At 49.7% G+C, this 16051-nt stretch overlaps 1 protein-coding gene and 1 non-coding gene across 12 annotated transcripts in view; both read right to left on the bottom strand.

Annotated features, from left to right (window-relative positions):
• Positions 1–497: 497 nt before the first annotated feature.
• The window catches only part of CHD2 (chromodomain helicase DNA binding protein 2), a 98378-nt gene continuing 82824 nt past the window's right edge, over positions 498–16051 (bottom strand). For 8 of the 11 annotated variants that reach the window (XM_036232002.1, XM_016123423.2, XM_036232003.1 and 5 more), the window contains 6 exons: positions 15075–15209; positions 12824–13002; positions 10905–11004; positions 8492–8705; positions 4602–4848; positions 1163–1496 (listed from right to left, as the gene is read on the bottom strand). In XM_036232002.1, coding sequence (XP_036087895.1) covers positions 1163–1496; positions 4602–4848; positions 8492–8705; positions 10905–11004; positions 12824–13002; positions 15075–15209 — 1209 coding nt within the window. Of the gene's footprint in view, positions 1497–4601; positions 4849–8491; positions 8706–10904; positions 11005–12823; positions 13003–15074; positions 15210–16051 lie in introns of those variants that run through there. The other 3 variants (XM_036231999.1, XM_036232005.1, XM_036232006.1) reach the window with 2 other exon arrangements.
• On the bottom strand, positions 9236–9363 carry LOC118611553. Its single transcript, XR_004954512.1, has one exon. It is a non-coding gene; the product is annotated as a small nucleolar RNA SNORA30/SNORA37 family (small nucleolar RNA).

Genomic DNA, 16051 nt, shown 5'->3' with positions numbered 1-16051 from the left:
TCTAGAAGGGCCTCTGGATGCGCTAACAATACTGGCAAGCTCGGTTTAAAGTGAACGACGCGGAAGGCCCAGGGTCAGTGAAATGAAAGGAGTGTGCCTGACTGCCGCGGCCACCTTGCCTCCCCGCCCCGACTCGGTTGGACTCTAGAGTGACTCACTGTCTGTAGCTCAGTCACCCTGTTCTTGGACACTTCCTATCGTGGAAAAAATTTTAACTTGGGGTTTATCCTTTTACTTAATCTCATTCTAAAAAATAAAATAAAATAAAATAAAAGAGCTCAGTTCTAACGATCTCTACGCGACAGCGGAAGCCTGTTCGCCACAGGTGACTAGCTCATCTCCATCTGTCTAGCGCCCCCCACCGCACGGGCGTGAGGACGTGTGTGGCTCTGGGTCGTCTCCTTCACGCTGTGACATGGGAGCTGAAATGCAACGCAAACGCTGACCTGGCGCAACACGGAAAGGCCCCCCCCAGCTCCTGCCCCGCCCCCGCCCCACCACGCCGGGCCCGCGGAGCTGCGCGCCCCAGGGCCCCGGAGACGGCGCGCCCGGAGCCCAGACCTGCGCCAGGTACCGGCCGGAGGAAGGAGTTAGTGTTCGGCGGGGAGGGGCCCTGGGGGGCTGCCGCCCTGCCCCCGACGAGGCCCGCGCGCACCACTTCTCCCACGAACGCCTCCGAGGGGTGTCCCCGCGCCCCCTCGAGTCCCCACGCCCCGCTCCCCAGCAGCAGCGTCGCCGCGGCGCGGTGCCCCGAGTCGCGCGCTGTCCCGCGCGTCGCAGCAGCCTTCGCGCGCACGGCCCCTCCGTGCCCGCCGCGGCCAGGTCCCGGGTGCGCGGGCCCTGGCGACGAGCCTCTCCCGACCCTAAGATCCCCGCTTCGTCCACGCGGGAGGCACGGCGCGTGGCGCGGAAGCCGCCGCCGCCTCCTGGCGCCCGCCGGAGCGGGAGGCGGAAACCAGCCGGACGGGCGGGGGCGCCGGAGCGCAGGAGTGGCGCCCGGGCCAGGGCCCCCCGCGCCCTGAAACGCCCCTCGGCCGGCGAGCTGGCGGCAGCAGCGTGTCCAGAAACTCCACTTACTGGTCTAGGCAACGGGCTCCCGTGGGGCAGACCAAAAACATCCGGTGCTAACGACGCTCGCGCTCCCCTTCTCCCGAGCCGTCCTTTATGTTTTCCGAACATTCCAGTTATAATCTGGGTTGTTTTTCTGTTCTAGCGATCTCTCCAAAGGAGACCTGTGATCCAGGGGAGACTTGGAATCGTGGGGAGACTTCTGAGAAGGGGGTGAACGAGGATCTGAGACTGCGGGGTGCAGGGGGGGCAGGGGCTGTTTGTACTCCCCCAGTTTGTCTGTGTGGAAGGTGCGGTAATGGTCTGAGGGTCCCTGGCCGTGATAGCCCATCGGGGGGCGGTGGTCAGACATTCGCCGGAAATCCTGCTGGTGGTAGCTCTGGGCCCTGAACTCATCCGCTCTCCTCCGCTTGGAGTCGTGATGGTGCCTGAAACAGAGAGGCAAGGGTGAACTGGAAGGCCAGAGCCAGACCCTGTCCCCTCGGCCATCGTCCACTGCGCTTCCTCGGAGTCAAGGACACTTCCGAAGGACTCACGGCGAATGCTCGCTCACATGACTGGGAATCCGGAAAACAAAGGTAATGCCAAAGGACTGTTTTACACTTATTGGCAAAGCCACGTCCTATGAAATGACATAAGCCTCATCAAGTCTGCAGTGAAGCAAGTACACACTTGAATCACTGACGGCTTTGTACACTCACACTCCCTTCAGGAAAACTGGCAGACTTTTTCATATTCCTTGACCCAGCCCAGGAGAAAAAGAGCCACAGAGAGCATTCTGTTAAGTCATGAGTAACAGCGAAAACCACAATCAACCTAAATGTTCGACAATAAGTAAAGGGTTATTTTTAAACTTGACTCAATGCGAAGAACGTTAAAATGTTTAACTTCTACCAAAAGAATTGGTACAAGTCAATGACAACCCGATTCAAAAATGGGCAGAGGACCTGAACAAACATCTCTCCCAAGATGATGCACACGTGGCCACTAAAGGCATGAGATGCTCAACACCACCAACCATCACGGAAGTGCAAATCAAAACCACAGCGAGGCACCTCTTTGCACCCACTAGGACAGCTGTGTTACAAAATAACAAAATAAACCCGGCAGATCAGTACTGGCAAAGAAGTGGGGGTGCTGCGACTCTTACACACTGCTGCTCGGGACGCAGAGTGGTCCGGCCTCTGCAGGAAGGAGGTAGGTGGTTCCTAGGAAAGTCAACGCAGACCTGCGGCGTGACTGGCAAGCCCACCGCCGGCTCACGGCAGCACCGTTCACCACGACCGAAGGCAGGACGGCGCACACGTCCATCAGCAGCGACCGGCTAAATGAGACGTGGTACTAGGTACAACGGTGAAGTACCGGCCTAGGGAAGAAACGAGGTACTGACATGTTCTACGATGTGCGGGAGCCTCTACAACGTTATACTAAGCGTTTGAAGAAGCCAGTCAGTCACAAAAGGCCCCATCTTGTGTGATTCCAGGTATGCAAAATACCCAGAATAAGTAAACGCACAGAAGCAGGATACGGACTGGTGAGTGTCAGGGGCTGGGCAGAGGGCAGAATAGTTAGGGATTGTGTAACGGTTACAGGGTGTCCTCTGGAGTGACCACAGTGTTCTGGTACTTGACCAGGGTGTTGGCTGCACAACACTGGGGATGTACTAAATGTCCCTGAACTGTGCTCTTTAAAGTAGTTCATTTATGCCACGTGAATTTCACCTTAGGAGACAGAAATACGGATGGTGGCTTCAAGTTCCAGTCAAGATGGAGTAACGAGGACTAGACTTACCTTCCTCCTGAAACAACTAGAAAGACACAGAAATGTATACAACGATGGTTTTCAAGACAGCATGTCAGACGTGACCACGAAGAGCAGTGACTCCTGAGAGATGGGAAACCAATGAGATGAGCCTCATAACTGCCCTGCTCTCTGGCTGAAGACAGCTTCCAGGTGTGAGCATGGGACGGGAGGCCCGGAGGAGCCCAGCACACTCCCAGAGCTTAAGAGTCTGGGGCGGAAACAGAGCCAAGGCAGCTGGAGTTTGCAGGGTGGAGTGCACAGAAGGCAGTCAGCGGTCTGCAGAGGGGTCCCTCTTGAGTGGTCAGTGAGCACTGATCAGGGTGCCCACGTGAGGGAAATACCCAAGCCCAGGGAAAGAACCGCCTGGAAGATCAGAGGTCCAAGTGCCCTGTGCTCACGCAGGGCCCGGCTCACCAGCCACACCGAACACCTCAAGCCCTGAGGGGGTCTGCGTTGAGCGAGGACAGTGGGGACGCTGGCCTGGGGAGTGGGGAATAAGGAGCCCCTGCCTGAGCAAGGCTCCGTCCAGTTCCACCTCCCAAATCTTAACAGCAAGACCTGAAAGAATGAAACATTCCCAGTAACCTGACAGTGTCTCATGATGAAGCTCCAGAATATTTACAGAAATCAGAAATTCAGCACTCAACAGGTACCTAATAAAAAATTACTAAGAATGAAAAGAATGACTAGGTATAAGATCACGATACGGAGATAAATTAATTAACTAAAACTGGCCCAAATGACAGAATTATCAGACAAGGACATAAAAACTATTTTAAAACTGTACTCCAGATTTTGAAAGAAAACAAAGAGACATAATTTTTTTTTTTTTAAAGGCCCAAATACAACTTCTAGAGTTAAAAAACAAGATATACCAGGTGGCCCTCAAGGCAGGTTAGACTGTAAAAACACTAGTGAACAGTGAAGATGCAGCAATAGAAACTATCTAAATGAAGCAGAGAGAAAACACGATTTAAAGAAATAAACAGTATCAATGAGCTGTGAGACAAATTCGAGCAGGTATAATTAGTATCTTCAAAGGAGATGAGAGCATGGGGGTGGGGGCAGAGAAAAATACTTGAAGAAATAATGATAAAAAAAAAGTTCCAAATTTCGTAGCAATGATGAAACCACAGATCCAAGAAGGAAGGTCCCCGGGCTGGTACCATCTCAGGGTCCCTGCTGCCCAGCGTGGCTGAGAGCCCGGCACAGAGCTTAGTACTTTTGGTTGCTGGCTCTCATAAGGCTACCTCTCCTCTCGCTTTCTTCAGAGGAAGACAGAAAACTCTCCGGCAGAAAACCGGAGCTGACATATAAAACCTATGACCTGGCACTCAAGGCCTCCCAGCCATCCACTGTCAACCTTCCGGGCGCCCACCCTCGCCCTGGGATGCCTACTCCACTCCTCTGCTGAGCCGACGCTTCAGAGCCCAGAGCAAGGATCGGCAGCCTCCCCTCGTCCTCAGCCCGCAGGAAACACTCCGAAGTCTCTACCCGCAACCACTGATCGGGACAGCGTCGGCTGCTCACGTCGCAATTCCTCCCAACACCCCACAGATGCCTCGATGGCCTAAACGCTGGGCCGCACCTGGGACTGTGCCTGGGCACGTGACGAGATGCTCACTGCCTCTCACGGGCACACTGACGCCTCTGTCGCCTGCCCACCCCCCAATGAACGGTAAAGCTCTCGGCAAAGCTGAGCTCCCGGTGCCCCAGGGCCTCCCGCACACCTGTCGTAGTAATCTCTGTGTCCCCGGTGGTCTCGGTCACTGCTGTACTGGTCGTAGGGTCTCTTTCTAGACAGGTTGTTGGGCCGGTAGCTCCCAGAACGGTGGCTGTCCATGTGCCGCCTGTCCCCGTAATGGTGGTCCTTGTACCAGTGCTGCTCATACTGATGGTGCCTGTCACTGCCCCACGACGGGTTGCTGTTGCCACTGCCATAGCTGAACTTTCTGTCCCTCTGCCAGTCTCCTCGATCTGCGGGGAAAGAAAGCACGGTCTCATCGTTTCCAGGAGTAGCAGCTCAGGTTCACTCCTACTGAAGTTTAAACCGAAAGGCTGACGTGTTTCAAAGAGACATTAAAGTTCCTCCTTCTTGGCCTGTTTGCTGCTGGTTAACATACCAGTAACGAGTTCTCCCTAATCCCCCAAATTTTAAGGCGAAAGAAAATCCACCACCATTTTCCCCTTCTGAAATCTTAAAAACGATTGCTTTTATTTTCTACCTGCTTACTTTTCTCATCTGGGGCAGACCATTAAAATGAGATGTCACTCACAAAACAAACCAAACACTAATTCAAAAAACAGCAGTGCTGAGTTTCACACCTTCAAGGTAATATCCTCTGTTCACGTGTCTGAAATTTACCTCCTTGTACCGTAAGCCTCGTCTCTGAAAACCATTCTCGACTATACTTATTGATTCCGCTATTCTTCCTTTGCTCATACCAAAAAAAATAAAAAAAAGAAAAAAAAAAAGAAAAGAAAAAAAGAACCCGCTCTTACAGAAAGTGATTCCTCTCAATCTGGATTTGGGTCAGCATTCTAACGCTCAAGGATAGGGAGCAGAGAGGAATTTGTTTTAGCCTCTGTAGCCCCCATTTTCCTCCTCAGAGAAGAAGCGTACTTTCAATCAGAAAAGGTACTGAAAACACACATGTCTGGGAATGGAGGCTAGAGGGAGTTTAACTGTGGCCCCAAGTATATGTCCACTCAGAATCTGTGAGTGTGACTATGACTTTACTCGGAAATAGGGTCTTTGCAGGTGATTTCAAGGTGAGATTATCTTGAAATCAGGCCAGGCCCTAAATGCAATGACAGATACGTCCTTTGGGCAGAAATCTGGAGGAAGGCATGCAGAGGTGGAGGCAGGGATTAGAGCAACGCGGCCACAGGTCAGGGATCACAGTGACTGGCAGCCACTACTAGCCAGGAGACAGGCAGGGAACGACCTGATTCTCCCTCACATCTTCCGGAAGGAACCAGCCCTGCTGGCACGCTTGACTTCACACTTCTGGCCTCCAGAACTGTGAGGGAATAAATTTCGGTTGTTTTAAGCCAGCCAGTTTGCGGTGCTTGGTTACAGGCAGCCTTAGAAGCTTGCAGAGACTTAACCAGCAGGAGCCATGTGGCCTCACGTGGGAAATATCTACCTACGGCTATGTTAAGACCAAAGACATGTCATCGAATAAATGCTTCTCTACTCATTTTGCCCGTCTTCCAGCATTTTTCTACAGAGCCCAAAAATAGCAGTATCAAGGGACACTGTGCAGCTTAGAAATTTATACCATTCAAGTAATGTACAGTCCACCAGTGACTTAAATCCATTGCCCATCCAAGCTAGATCAGGCCAATGGGCTCTTCAACCTAAGGACGAACGACAACAAAGAGACACCTTCACAAAGCGAAAGGTCGCAAAAATGGCTTAAAACCAGACAGAGAGTAAGATTTCACACTGGGTGTCAGCGTCTGTGGCACAGATGCTTAATATTCAAGCCAAGCCATTTATTTCCAGAGAAAGCAGACAGTGGTCCTCTTTCTTCTCAAACCCGCTGTGAAGTAGGTCACTGGTTAGAAGTGCTGAGCTACTAAGGAGATGGCTGAGGAATCCAGCGTTTAAATAAAAGGCTACAGTTACAGCTTAGTAAGAATTCTTTCAAAGGATCAGAATAGAAAATCGGTGACGTCGCGTGAGTAACAGGAAACCAGTCTAATCCCAGGAAATAAAATCGGCATAACTAACATGAGCAGATCTGAGCCCACAGAAATATTTACCAGCCATCTTCTACAGTCATGACCTTTTCTCGCCTCGATAACATCAGGATTGACTGACTTTGAACTATTTAGATTTTTAAGAATAGGAGACATGGAACTGGGCTTCCACGTACTTTCGAGCAGCTTGCAGAAAGAATGACACCGCCAAGGACAGTAAGAAAGGGCAGGGAACCAAAACAGAACCTGTTTAGACATCGAGGAGCAGCCGCAGCAAAGGCAGGGGCGGAACGAGCGGGAGTCCCAGGAAGCCTCGGGAAGGGCAGGTGGCTGTGCGGCTGCGGCTTGCACTCCGCGAGGCTCTTCCCCCTTCTTACTGCTTTTGTCTTTCAAAGCGATTCATGCTCACTGCAACCCAGGGAAGCGACCGATGGAAAATTATTTGCTTCCTCCATCTCCCTGCTCCACTCCTACCTTCCGTAAGTACTTGCTATCGTGTGTGTGTTCACAGCTTTCTGTAGGTTTATACGGATACGTTACTCAAATACGTACTCTGGAAAAGTGGGGTGGGTCCTCTACATGTTAAGCATAAAACTGCCATGTGACCCAGCAAGTCCACTCCTCGGTATATACACCTTTAAGAACTGAAAATCAGTACGCCAATACTTGCACGCAAAAGTTCACAGCAGCATTATTCACAATATCCAAAGAGGAGAAACATCCCAAACCACCACCAACTGATAAACCGATAAACCAGCGGGAGTGTATGACCATCCAACGGAATATCACTCTGCCACGAAGAGGAATGAGGTACTGGCACACGTCACGGCGTGGATGAACTTGAGAACACCACCGCGCCCAGTGAAAGCAGTCAGACGTGTGCTGTGCGACTTCATTTACAAGCACTGTCCAGAATACACAAACCCAGGGAGACAGGAAGCAGACCAGGGGCCGCGGGGCTGAGGGGAGGGGGAATCCGGGAGAACCTGCTGAACGGATATGGGATCTGCATTTGGGGTAACGGAAGAGTCCTGGAACTGGGTAAAGTGCCCCCGTACTGGTCACTTACAATGGTTAAGTTTACGTTATCTGAACTTCACCTCAAGGAATTTACACGCGGATTTTGTTGTTGTTGCTATTTTCCCCCTGCAATGTTTTACGACTGTAAATCCAATTCGTTCCGTTTACCTGATAGTGATACAGAATACAATTGTCTTATTAGTCATCTGACCCTTCTCCTATTAACGGACATTCAGGTGATTTCCGGCTTTCTGCCATCATAAGGCTGCGACAGCATCCTTGTACACGTATGTATGAGGATGTTTTTATTTCTACAGACTGACTCCCAGAAACAGAGCCTACATACCTAGACATTTCAGATTATTTTCTGGAACGACTACCGCCATTCACACTCAGCAATTTATGTGTACATCACATTTTACTTTTTGCTGATCTGAATTAGTAAAAAAAACTGGTTAACTCATTATTGCTTTAATTTACATTTCCCTAGTAACAATGTTAGTTATCGTGTTGTACTGGCCATTTGAATTTCGTCTTCTGCATGAATCCCCTATTCCTAACCTTTGCTCATTTTTCCATTTGGTTATTCTTTTATCGACTTTCAAGGATGCTTGTAACAGTAACAGTTTTAACCATTTAACCGTCAGGTGTAACGTAAACTGTTTCCCTCGGTCTATCACTTGTCTTCTGTGTGTTTATGGGGCCTATGTTCTTCTCGAAGTTGAGAGAATGTCCTTTCAGATGTCTGTTTCAAGCTTCATCTCATTCAGGAAAAAGAAGACAATGAAGTGACCGCAGAGAATAAAGCACGGAGGCCCAGCCAGCTGCTGTCTTTGGAGAGTGAAATGATTCTTCTCGTCACCACTTTTAACGGCTTCACTTCATGACCTACCTGCATTGCTAAAGTGTCTCTTATTGGGGTGACTGTAGTTATCCCTTGGGTGTCCATGCATCTGGGGGCCGTGGGAGGCAGGCAAATGAGACTTCTGGGGGTGAAGGCTGTGCGGGGTATGGGACTGAGACATTAGGGAATCCCGGCTTGAGCCCGAGGCCTCCGGTCGGAATGGCTTCTTACCGCCAATCACATCATCCTTCTTCTTCTGCTCCTGTGAGTAAAAGGAAACCAGAGACTCAAGATGCAAGGTTGAATCCTTAAGGACGGTGTAAAGATCGTCACCCCAAACAGCCCCTCTCGCCCCTCTTGGCTCCTGACCAGCTGTTCACTGCCTCGCCAAGAAAAGCTCAGAGTCCCCTGAGTGCCACAGCGTGAACGGCCGCACAGAGCTCGCGTGGCTGCTCTGATCTACCCGGCCAGCCTCCCCTGACGGGGACCTGTACGCACACGTGGCCACTGCCGATGTCCCCGCCCGGGGCGCGGGACAGGTGCCCAGGCTGTGAGAGCTCTCAGAGACTCCTGCGGACCCAGTAAAACCAGGACCATCACCTTTCTCAGGCTAATCACCTAATCAGCACAAACAGCCGACTAGTTATGTCAAAGTCATCGAGCGAAACATCCAAATGTTTTAACACTACTTTTTTTTTTCCCCATTATGGCAAAGGATAAGAATGGAGAGGGCCCAGGGTTAGAGCTGTAGGAGAAAAGCCCAATGTTGCGTGAGATGTCCGAGAGCAGTCTCTCCGCCCTGCTGAGTGACAGATGCCACCGGCACAGCTCCAGGGCAAGGATGCCGCCACGGGTTTCCTTTAAGCACCAGCTACCAAGTCCCGGCCCCACTGCCCGGGGAGGACCTGTGAAAGTGCTAGATGACGTCTTCACCGCAAGCAAGACGTTCGCTATGAAAACGTCAGAAAACGCGGTTCAGAAAAAATCAGGAACGTGAAGTATAAAATGTACAGTCTCACTAACGAAGGAATTACTGTAATAATTTGGTCCAAGTCTTTCTAAGCCTTTTTATGTTTATATACAAATACAAATACACACACACATATACATATATATGAATATGTGTGTGTATATATATATATCTTTAAACGAAATCATTTGGTACTCTTTTTTCATTTAACGTATTGTGACAATCTCATGCGAATATGTATTTCCACAATATTATGTTTATGGCTGAGTAACACATTCTCTGGTATGAATGTATCTTGACTTTTATTTATTTATCAAGCTGATTCCAGTCCATTTCTTCCCGGTGGACGTTCAAGTTATTTCCGCTATAAACATGTTTAAACCCTTAAGCATCTTAAACTCTCAGAACTGTTTTACTCTTTGATGGATCTTACTGAATCATCCCCCAGAAAGTCTGTGACAACGTATACTACACCCCCACGGGCAGGGCACGGCTTTGTTCAACTTACACTAAACTTCGGATACCTAGACTGACGGAGCCCTTTATAGCATGTGTTCGATTTCAAATGCTCATCTTAACTTTCACTCTTTCCCAGCTATTCCATTTCCTCCGAGGGCCCTTCTCGACTACTCTTTCAAAGACTCCTTATGATGCTGAAAATCGACATTAACGTTCAGCAGGATTAGTATATGATTTCTGTACATTTCTGCTGTATCACGTATCACATTCGTCCACGTAAATCAAACTAGAAGGAACAGCTCGACACAGTGCTGGGCGTACAGTATGTCCATGCGGCAAACACGTCCGAGCCCAGCTCCAGCGATGGCTCCACGCCAGGCGCTGAGGGCAAGCGGAGGACGAGAGATGTGACCCTCTCCTCCGTGGAGGAGGTACCAGCTGCTCCACGACAGGCCCTGAACTGGGTAGGACCCACATGGCAGGTCAGCAGATCTGCTAATGGACGGGCCTGCGCAAGGACACTGCCCGCCACAGCATCGAGTCACCGCCGTGCCCACCCCCGGACACCAGGTCTGCTCCTTCACATGAGCGGCTGGGACCCGCCATACAGAAGCTGGCCCAGAAAACACTCGCGAGCTGCATGTAGAAGCCACACTGAGACCTGAGCATGTGGAAAAGGAGGCCTGATAAATATCTGACTCCAGCACGTAAGAACACAGGGTAGCGACTCCCCGTCAGTTCCGACACCGTCTGGTTCCAACACACTGGCCATTTGACCCTCGGGTCTCACTGCTGGCTGACCATTACTGGGGCGTGCTGAGCAGCTGCACGGCCAACACGCGGGAGGAGCCCGCTGGACAGCCCCTGGACCCACACCTCCATCCATACAGTAAGGACAGAGACCCGGGGACCAGTCCAACACCAACCGCCTATGACTCTGACCATCTCCCCACGGAAAAACTGTCACTGAGGAATTTCCTTGGCACTGGTTTTTATCTATTAGTATGAAGTAGGATTAAATCTGTATTTTACCTCCTCTTCTTGAGATCTTTTCTTATGAGCCATCTTGTATAACTTATGCAATTTTCGAGCATCAAATTCTGTAAACTTGGAAACAAAAATCCATAGGTTCCTTAAAAAACAGAAATGATACTGGTAAATTATAGAATCTTTTAAATTACTTTTTATTCTCTTCATGGATGGCAAGCTATCAAATTTTACTGTGGAATACTCTCTAGGTGCAGAAATGAAGTCACAGCAATATTCTTCCAGGTCTTTGCATCAATAATCTACTTTCTTTTTTTTTTAATAGCCCTCCTTTAGATGCGACTGTCAACAGGGTTTGACTGAGGGGTGTGGAGACCAGGGCTCTCTGTGTCACGGTGAAAACCCCCCTACTTCACTGGCACCCCGGGCTCCGGTCCAAAGTCCGTCGGTCCGTCCTTCCTGGCTCTGCCGCGCAGAGCCGGCCGGGCTGGGCCCGCGCACACTCGGCTGGCTGTCCCCGCGTTGCTGCCCCTTCCTCCCGCCCGGTCGTCACCACCGAGGCCTGTGGTTTCCTCCTTCGCACTCCCAGGGACCCCTTCCCTGCGATCCCACTACGCGCGCCCTAACAAGCGCCGGTGTGAACGGGGCATGCTGCCACCACGAGCGGCGCTGCCGAGGAGCGGGCGGCGGCGTCTCACGCCCACGGCCCCCGACGCGCGCACCTGCTGCGGCCTGTTTCCGGGATGCCGTCCACCCCCCTCCCGTCTGCACAGGCTGCCTCTAGACCCTGACGACCCTCGCGGCCCCACTTCCGAGCCTCTGCAGAAGCCCGAGAACACCCTCACCGAAGTCCACTCCACTCCACAGCAGGCTCAAGTGTCCACCTGCCTCTCAGAAGACGCGCCCCCGACTACGCTTCTGCACGCACCACCCCCTCCTCCCCCAGGAAGCCCCACTGCACCTGGTCGGGCAATTACCACTCTATGATGGACAGTGTCTCGGGAGCGGGCAGGGAGCTTCCTGCGAACTACTGCCAGCCAGGACCGCGGTGCCCCGTGCATTTAAACACGGACGGGCCTCGGCGCACAGCAGGGAGCCGGACTCATGGGCGTATGTACCGGGATGACAGGACTTTTGGTTTCCAACAGGGACTGACCGAGCCCGGTAAAAGCAAGCCGGACGGCTCGGGACGGGAAGAAGGTGGGAAGAGTATAAAGGGGCAGAGTAACATTTTAAAACAATTCTGTTTTTTAATGGGTGTGAGGCATGCTACGGATAGCATACCATGAGACGTTTTCTTAAATTCATTTTTTACTTCCAAACCAATCCACTGATATTGGGCTTACTATGTGAAAATAATTACATTAACCATGAAGTATATGAGGTTAAAGTAACTGGATTATGGAAAGAGATGAATGTTACAACTGTCTTTGAGAAATTTATTGTTTTCTTAAATGATCAAAAGTGAAATATGTTAAGTCATGATACCTGACAAACTAAAGTTCTGGATTACCTGTATTAATTCAATTACTCCATTATTAAAGAGAACAGAGAATTCAGTTTTGGTGGTTTCAATCTACTTCCCCTCCTGTGTTAGTAGAGAGTTAACCAATTTAGTGACCATCTTATGTGTGAACTTCAACCTGAGGTTAGCATAGAGTCAAAGTGGATGTCTGTCCCTTTCAGGTTTAAAGACTGAGTCTCTAAGCTGAGAATAGGCCATCATATCCATTACCGTCTTTCTCTTATAACATGATGACATCATCCAACCCATTAAAAACACAGGGCTCAGTGGAATGGCCTATTTCAAGAAAGTGAAACGGAAGCCCGCAGGAATGTTGCCAAAAGATAGCTTTTGTTGAGAAAACAAAATTTCCTTTGGGTGGCCATGTCACCTTCGTAAAACAAGGGAGACCCACACACTCTGTGCAGTCAAGCCGGGCGACGGGGGCCCAGGCGGTTACCTCCGCCACAGCTTGATGTGCTCCTGGTCTGAGTAGGCTTTAAGGCACTCGGCTATCCGGTCTCCGATTTTGAGCAGGCAGTTCCGCGTGTGCTCCAGCTGCTCCTGCACGTTGAGCCCCTTGTCAGGCTTGTCCAGCTGTTTCAGCGCCTTTTTCACGGGCCTCATCCTCTCTTTACACTGGAACAGGCCAAGAGAGTGCGGTCATGAAACCTCTGCAGCGAAGACGTCTCCTCCTTTGCTTCCTGTACCCTAAATGCCCAGGAACACACAGCCCGCCCTCATGCCATGTCATCGCCGGGGAGAAGCAGGTAAAGCCAGTGGCACAAGTATCAGCGTCAAGTCAGAAAAACCTGCGGTGCAAGCCTCAGCATCACCGCTTACGGCGATGGCCTGGCACGCCTGACTTGGCCTCTGAAGACGCTGCTCTGTTTCCCCATCTGCAACAGGGGCCTGACAACCTCACAAGGCCATTATGAAGGTCAAATGAGATGCAAAACTACAGGCCTGGCCCGAAAACCTCCCACCGCAAACTAAAACTGCAGGGCAAGATATTTACAAGTTCGTGAGAAAGTAAAGGAGGGGCTTCCGGGTAAGAATGGTGAACAAACCACGAGAATCTTCTCCTCCCTAACTCCAACCCCGTTAAAAGGACAGTAAAGAGATTGCCTTAAAAAGAGATGACCCCACAAAACAGGGAAAATAAGAGAGAAAACAACAGGAATACAATATTGGCAGCTAGGAAGTTACTTAAAAAAACCTGAGAACACGAAAGCCAGCTATGGAGCCACCAGATTTATACTGCAAAATTCCCCCAAAGGCTAGTCAAGGTCTCTGGACATAGGACTGAGAGTTAAGAAATAAGGACTGGTTTTTAAACTGCTTACGAGTAATAGGTACTCGGATTAATAATAGACACCCAGATATCCGACACCGCCAACCAAAAAAGATCAGGAAGTTTATTCTCTGGAGAGGATGAAAGAAAGATCTCCGAACTGGGCTACACAAGAGGACGAGGTTACTGTACCGACAACAGCATTACAGAAATACGTGGGATCGGAGGGTTAGTCCCTCGCTCCTAAACGTGAGCAGACAACCTAGGACTAGCGAGCCACGCGAGGGAGGCTGTAACGTGAACAACAGAAAACAGAATGACAGCCCAAGATTACCGAGCCATGTGGAAAAATATCTAACATAAATGATGGATAAATAAAAAAATATTCACAGAACCACTGGGAGGGGGGAGTAAAAGATCTTGGAAATAAACATGACAAGAAGAATAAAAGTCTCAAAAGAAATGATGGGAGAGAAAGTTGAGGAGATCCCCAGGAAAGTAATTTAAAAAGCAAAAATTGAAAATTAAATAAAAAAAGAAAAGAAAGATAACCTTAGGGACCACGTCCAGAGTCCAATATCCAAAAACAAGAAGTTCCATAAAATAGAACAAACTGGAAGATACTTGTATTGACTGACAGATAAAAGATTAGCATCATGAATTCCTACAGAAAAGGTAAGAAAAGACAAATTACTCAAAATAGGCGAAGGATATGAACAGGAAATTCATTGGAAACATGAATGCCCAATAGATACGAAAATAAATATTCGACAGCCACACCAGTCAGTATTTCATACCCTCGGAGGGCAGTAAAAATCTAGAAGTCGGAAATCACGACGTTTCCGAGACTGGGAAGCAACGGAGACTCACACTGGCTGCTAGAAGGGGTGTGGCTCTCTACGGCGGCTGCGAGGAGTGACCCTACGGCATCTGATGAAGTGGCAGGTGTGCACGCCCCGCTACCCCGCGCTTCTGCTCGAGCTGTGGGCTCCACGGCTCTTACCCACGAGCGAGCACAAGGACACACCATTCCACCGCAGCCTAGCTGTGGCGGGAAGCACCTGAGAAGACCCCGGCGTCCGTCGACATAGGAAGGACACTTCCAACGTCATAAACCAGCAACACAAACCGGTTATCGACATGGGTCACTAACTCCCAACGTGCAAATGCCGAGAGAAGAGAAGCGGGTCACAGGACGCCCTGGCCGGCTCCCAGTCCCATCGAAGCCTCGTCCGCGCACGCCCTCCCACACCTGCCCCGTCTCGCCGGGGGAGACGGAGCGCGTCCTTGGCCATGTCTTAGCGCCGCCCACCACCACCAGGCGGCAAGGCCGGTGGGCTCGCCACTGCTCTAGCTCGCTCAGCCAGGGCCCCAGCCTTGTCCCATGTCATGGCGTCCCCTCCAGTCCAGGACTTACTATGCTGAATGTCTCCTGGTCCAGATCATCTTCCTCATCCTCGCCAATGGGGACAGGTTCACTTCCTGCTGTAATATGGACAGGACCCTGAGATCGCTTTGATTTACTCGAAGATTTGGCATCACCACCTTTAGGCTTTTAAAAAAGAGTCACAAGGAGTCATTGTCATTTGTGTAATCCTGCCTTGCAGTTTGGACTTGGTACCTATGTCACGTCACTACAGCGGGCAAACATGACAGCCTCAGTTTATAAACAGGCGAAATAAGGTCTTCTGAGAGACATCACGAAGCCAAACCTACGTGAGTAACAGCTTACACACTATTCCCATTTCTGCCTCTAAACACACCCAATTATAACTGAAGCTTCATCAGTTCCATTCGGCTGCCATTCCCTGATCCAGAAAATGCACAAAATCATCATGAAGAGATTAAGAGTGTAAACTGGCAGAGATCTTGTACAGTATCACGTAGCAATTTTTATTAACAGCTGATAAATGAATATACACTGACCTAAGAATTGGTATTAACTAAAATATTGTACATGATTGGAATCTACGTGAATTTGCATGGACGAATCTCATTTTCTCCATGAAAGGTTGCAGAAGGATGGAGATATAAGCATATATAGATATATTTCAAAGAGAGAGCATCAACAACATTCATGATGTGTGCATGAAACTCAATATATAGTTGACAAAAAAAGCCACTTGAAGTAAATATGGAAAAACATTAACAAAAAGTGTTAACATCTGAGTAGTGGATACATGTTTTTAAATTGCTCTTTGTACTTTTAGTTTTTGATATATTTCACTTTAAAAAAAATAAAAGTATCTTTCTGTGGAAGCACAGACAAAGATATCTGTCACAGGATGGTTTATAACATGAGAAATTGGAAAGCAATTTCAATATGAGATGTTAATTGCTCCCAAGCTGTTATAACCAAACAGAATCTTCCTTATGTTCTAAAAACAATTTTAA

This window comes from Rousettus aegyptiacus, unplaced genomic scaffold (assembly GCF_014176215.1).
Source record: "Rousettus aegyptiacus isolate mRouAeg1 unplaced genomic scaffold, mRouAeg1.p scaffold_m13_p_14, whole genome shotgun sequence".
Classification (NCBI taxonomy): domain Eukaryota; kingdom Metazoa; phylum Chordata; class Mammalia; order Chiroptera; family Pteropodidae; genus Rousettus; species Rousettus aegyptiacus.
The sequence above is the reverse complement of the archived record's forward strand: the minus strand, read 5'-3'. Positions and strand labels throughout refer to the sequence as shown.